Source organism: Tupaia chinensis, unplaced genomic scaffold (genome assembly GCF_000334495.1).
Source record: "Tupaia chinensis unplaced genomic scaffold, TupChi_1.0 Scaffold000078_1, whole genome shotgun sequence".
In the NCBI taxonomy this organism is placed as follows: domain Eukaryota; kingdom Metazoa; phylum Chordata; class Mammalia; order Scandentia; family Tupaiidae; genus Tupaia; species Tupaia belangeri.
The window spans coordinates 2,347,163-2,352,729 of NW_006159539.1; the positions used below are offsets into that span (position 1 = coordinate 2,347,163).

Consider the following 5,567-nt stretch of genomic DNA (forward strand, 5'->3'; position numbering starts at 1 on the left):
TTGGCAGGCCGCCGTCTCCAGCCACTGCACCCCCTCCCAGCTGGCCAGAGCTCCGACCTGCCCTCTGTGTGCCTGAGGCGATGAAGCACCCCCCAGGCAGCTGGGCCCACACCCAGCCACGGAGACGCCTCGACCACCAGGGCATGCTGTCCCCAGGCTGAGGCTGGCTGGAGGAGGGAAGCTGGCAGGGGTGCCCTGGGTACGTCTGGCATTCAGAAAGCCCAGAGAAGGGAGGGGCCCTGAACCCATCCTCGCACAGCGTTCCTGGGTCCCGCCCCATCTCCCAAGGAAGTGCAGGCTCCATTAGGGAGGAAGGGTTACTGCCCTCATGGCACCAGGTCTGCCGCTTTGGTCATGAGGCCCAGGGAGCACACCAGCCCTGGGGCCTGCAGACCCCACCCCTGGACACCAGCGACCCAGGCAGGCATTTCTGAGCCCATGTCCACATCTGTAGACAGAACGATGCCCGAATGTGTAGCGGCCACACACGCTGACGGGATTCGGAGCGCTAAGGCGTGGGCGCCGGCTCCAGAAATGAGAACACTGTGCCAGGCAGATGGGCCAGTGTGAGCTGCCCTGTCACTAGGCCCAGTCCTGCCACAACCCGTGGCTTTTGCCTGAGTGGCCCGTGCTGAGGGCCCCTGGGAAGAGTGGGCAGTTAATGTGTACATGTCCCTTCTCTCACTCCTCCGCACCCACCGTCCAGACCTGGGGGCAGGGTGGCCCCCTGAGCAGGAGCAAAGGGGAACCTCTCCTGCCTGGAGGAGGGCCACTCTGGCTGGCAAGGGGGTGGCGAGGCGAAGCGGGCTGCAAGAGGCAGCTGCATCACCTTCAAGTCAGGCAAGGCCAGGAGCTGAGGGCTGCTCTCTGGGAGCTCGGATCTGACCGGAGAAGGCTTCGAGGGGTCCCCCAGCACCCCTGTGGAACAGCTGAAGGGCAAAGGTGCCTGTCTTAGAGAAGAGCAGCCTCCCGGGGCCTGAGAAGGGGTAGTCATAGCTGACGCCCCCACAGGGGAGGCCTTCTGAGTTACTCATCTATACGCAACACTACTCGGCCACGCTGGGCCACATGAGGTCCCGGGTTCACGTCCCGAGTTCTCCTCGTATAGGCAGGATACCAGCAAGGCTGCGATCCTGGCTGGCTGAGGCCAGGGGAGTGGATGGGGGGCGGGGAGAGTCCCCCTCGGAGGTTTTCTCTCTCGCTTCCTCTCTCTCATGATATATTCAGATAAGCAGATAACGTGAGATAAGTAAGTAAGCAAACAGCAGGGTCTCTGGACCTGCAGCTTCAATCTTATCCGGAAAATTTTCACAAATCCAAGCTCTGGGGCCCCACTGCAGACCTGCCCCATCATCAACTTATTTTACAAATGGCCAGAGAACGTGTGTGCTCCCCAGAAAGCCAGAGAGAGAGTGCGAAGGCACCCGGCGGGGTGGTCATGCCACAGTCCCTCTCCTTCTCCCCATTGGGGATTCTGGGCACACATGCACGCCCACCAGTGTGTTTTCAATCCAGCATTCCAGGACTGGAACCGCACAGCCATGTGGGATCCGGACTCCAGCATTCCAGGACTGGAACCGCACAGCCATGTGGGATCCAGACTCCAGCATTCCAGGACTGGGACCGCACAGCCATGTGGGATCCGGACTCTAACCACAGCGCCACCAGCTGGCCCCAGACACAGTCTCGCCAAGGCCAGCGGGGAGTTCTGGGGCAGGTACAACTCCCAGTCCTCGAGGACAAGGAGGCTTGCAGCTCTCCCATTCCACAGGCTTGAGCACCAGGGCTGGCCAAGGTCACCGGGTGGACGAGACCCCCACAAGGCTGGGGCAAGCCCACATCCCGCCAGCCCTGTCCCACCCCTGCACTCACCAGGCCGTCACAGGCGCTGATGGCTGCCAGGCCGCCCTCCAGCTCAGGGTCCTGCACCTCCCCGAGCAGGTGGCAGGCAGGGGCCCAGGTCTGGATGTGCGTGCGGCCCAGCCCTCCTCGTCGCCGCGTCTCGCTCACGAAGCCGGGTGCCAGCAGGTGCGAGTTCATGGTCATGTTGAAGCGCAGCTCACGGCCACGGTACTGCAGCTCGTAGAAGGTGGGCCCGTCATCGTGGTGCGCTGACAAGTCACGCTTATGCCTTGGGCGTGGCCACAGCTCGTAGGACAGGAAGGAGCCCCCGGCGTCCACGCGCACTGGGTGCACGATGTCTACCCCCACACGGCCCTCAGTCCCATGCCCTGCGGGAAGAAAATCGTGTCCACCAGGGTCGGGGTGGAGTCCAAGTGGTTGCACCTGTCCAAGGGTCAGTGGGGAGTGGCCAAGGGAGGGTGGCTGGCATTAGGGAGGCCGGATTCAAATCCTCACTGCACTATCTATGAGTTCTGGTACTGCATCTCTCTGTGCCTCGGTTTCTGCTTCTGGACTCTGGCAATAACTTAACCAGTCTAGGGAGACCCTCTCCTGTTCTGTCCTCATGGATTCCCCCGTAGAGCCAGGAACCCCTTCACACAATGTTTTTAAAGGCGTACAACAAAATACATAAGAGGACCAAAGAAATAGAGTATATTACAATCAAATAGTTATCAAGATCGTTGTAAAAGTGGGGTATAGGGGGCCGGCAGGTGGCATGATGGTTGAAGCACTGGACACCCACATGGCCAAGTGCAGCTCGAATCCTGGATCTGGAGGCTTGCTCTCTCACTTTCCCTCTCTCTCTGGAAAAAATTTTAAAAATAAAAATAATGATGAATAACAGTAAATAATTCTTAAATTAAAAAAAAAAGTGGGGTGTGGTGGGCCAGCAGATGGTGTGCTGGTTAAGGGACTAGATCCCATATGGCTGACTGCATGGTTCCAGTCCTGGACCTGGTGGGTTAAAAAACTTGCCTGGTGTATGTGCATGCATCCCCAAAATCCCAAGAGGAGAATGGAGAAGGGACTGTGGCATGGCCATCCACCCTGGGGGGTTGAATTCTCACTTTCCCTCTCTCTGTCCCTCTCCAGCAAGTGCATGTGCCATATGGCAAAACCTAATAAAAACTCACTCAGTCTCATGTAGAACCTTTGGTGGCTGAAACTAGCACCACCCAGTGACAGCGAGTGGTAATTGCAGGTCCCAGTCTATTTAATGGTGTGGTGGGGCTTCAGGGCTCAGTCAGCAGAGCTACTGCTCCTCTGCAGGCTGATGGCTGGATTGGTGGCTGAGGCTGTTCTGCCAACTCCAGGAGGTTTGGTCTGATCGGATCAGGGCCTGCCCCCCTAAGTGTTAGATACTTTGAATATCACCGAGTGACAGAAGTCACTTTGGAACGTTTACCAGAGAAATGCCCGCCTGGTGTCTATCCTCACCTCTGTATCAAGAACCTGAGTTACAATCTAGCCCTTCAAATGACCCATAGCTCATGCCAAGGTAGAAAAACGACAGGGGAGAGAGGTGACACAGGCCTTCTCTGCCACCCTGGTGCAAGTTCCTGGTGAGCACAGAAGTGCCTGCAATCAGGGTGCACAAGCAGGGGGAGGGCAGGACAGGATGAGGCTCAGGGCCAGAAACTCGGCCAGTCCCTGGTTCCTGACACCTGGAGAAATTAGGAAGCACTTTCCTAAAAGCGAATGTGGACCAGGGAAGTGCCCTTCGCTCTCAGAGCCCTGGGATAAGGTCCCGGGCTCCAAAATCATGACGGAGAGGTCCACAGTTGAGGCCTCGGGGTCAGGAATCCTGCGAGAGTGCAGAATGGGGAACCCCCATCTCGGTGTCTATGGGGATGCCAGAGGCAGACACTCCACCCTGAGGGGCTCCCTCCCCAAAAGGTAGGCCCAAATGGCAGGACTCCCGGGGTCTCCATGCTACAGGTCTGCCAGGCACATTAATTGCAGTAACAGCCACCATGATGGTCGCTCTGCCCTGTACCAAGCAACTGACAGCATCTTGCTTAATCCTCATCACCTCTGGCTCTTCCTAGCTGCCTGGGGCCTGGACCAAGTTCAGGTTCAGGGGCAATTCCCTGGGGGACACTTTCCTGCTCCTTCATTCCCATCACCTGACTCACCTCCGCCCCCAGGCCCCTAGCAGTGGGAAGCTGGGGCAGTAGGAAGACTGTCATTCCGGAGTCCCACCCTCGGGCACCTATTCTCTGAGCCTGTTTCCTCATCCAGGAAAAGTCCTTCCCGCCTGCTTTGCAGAGCTGTGGGGATGATGGGAGATGAGAGCTAGTGAGGATGCACACAGTAGGTGCGTATGAAACATTCGCGCTCTGCACTCCCTTGCACACCGCCGTGGGTACACCTCCTAAAGCACTGTTTTCACCTGCCACCCCCTCGACGGCTTCCCAGGGCGTGGAGATCTGGTTGAAATGCTCCCTACATTCTGGCCCAGACACCTTCCTAGTCTCACAGCCATGTGTCATCCCTGCACAGAGGAAGCAGGTCGCCCCCAACCCCTGCATGCCAGCCTAATCTGGCCCAGGGCTGACGCTCCCTCGAGGGCGCCCCCACGCCCTCCACCAGAGCTCTTCCAGCCTGACAAAGCCCATCCTTTACTCCAGTCCCTCCAGCTTCGGCTCCTCCCCGGCAAAGCCTCCGAGATCACAGGCCTGCAGCTCTCCCCACGATCCGACCTGACAGACCCCATCAGGCACCTGATGCTCCCTGAGCACCCACCCAGCCTGGATCTCCTACACCCTCCGCTCCTGGTATCCAGACCGATGGCCAAACAAGAGTCCGGAGGTAGGCCACAGGTTCTCGGAGGCCGGCAGGGTGGGGTGGGGCGGGAAGAGAAGCTCCTGCTCCCCTCTCCCCTCTCCCCCTCCGGCGCCTTCACACTCGGCGGGGAGGGAGAGGCAGAGGCAGGAAGTGCTACGGCCCTGCAAGACCGGCCCCCAGCTCCGCTGAGAGCTGGGCGGGCTGCCAGCAGCAAGGCCGCAGTTGTCGGGGCGCTGCGGGAGACCCCCATCGACCTGCGACCTGGCGCCCTATCCTGGCGCGGCAAGTCTCCAGGCCAGCCGCTCGGAGTATGAAAAACCGAATCCCGCGCAGGGAAAGCGCGCTCCGTCCAGCCCCTCGGACTAGAGCTCTCCCGGGAGATGCGCGCATTGCTGCACCGCGGTGGGGACACTGAAGCCGCAGGAGCAGAAGGGGCTTATTCAGAAGACAGGCCGGGTCTCTAGCTGAGTTGGGGGTGTGGAAGGTTACCTGGAGGTGCAGTTTTGCTCCATGGCCCGCCTGACCCCACCCCTGTCCCTAACACAAGGGGCGCTGGGGACGCGATCAGCCAGCGCAGGACCCACAGAGGTGAGAAGAGGATAAACCGAGGCTGGAGTAGCGGAGAGGGCCAGGCCGGCCAGGGAGGGGCGGCCACCCACCTGGTGCGGGTCCGGGGGTGCACGGCGCCAGAGCGCAGAGGAGCAGGAGGAAGGGGCGCAGCAGCAGCAGCGCAAGGCTGCACGAATTCGGGCCGCCTGGCATGGCGGGGCCCAGACGGCCGCTGGGCGACCCCACGAGCACGCTCTCGTCCGTCCCGTCTGGTCCCTGCCTGGTCCTGAGTCCGGCTCTGGACAAGCCCCGCCGGCGTGGCGCTC

At 60.2% G+C, this 5,567-nt stretch overlaps 1 protein-coding gene across 1 annotated transcript in view; it reads right to left on the reverse strand.

The window, feature by feature from the left end:
• The window catches only part of ADAMTS7 (ADAM metallopeptidase with thrombospondin type 1 motif 7), a 59,619-nt gene extending 54,058 nt beyond the window's left edge, over positions 1-5,561 (reverse strand). Inside the window, 2 exon segments of the mRNA XM_027768977.1 lie at positions 1,873-2,231; positions 5,352-5,561. Of these exon segments, the coding sequence (XP_027624778.1) occupies positions 1,873-2,231; positions 5,352-5,454 (462 nt within the window). The 5' untranslated portion in view covers positions 5,455-5,561.
• Positions 5,562-5,567: the final 6 nt, after the last annotated feature.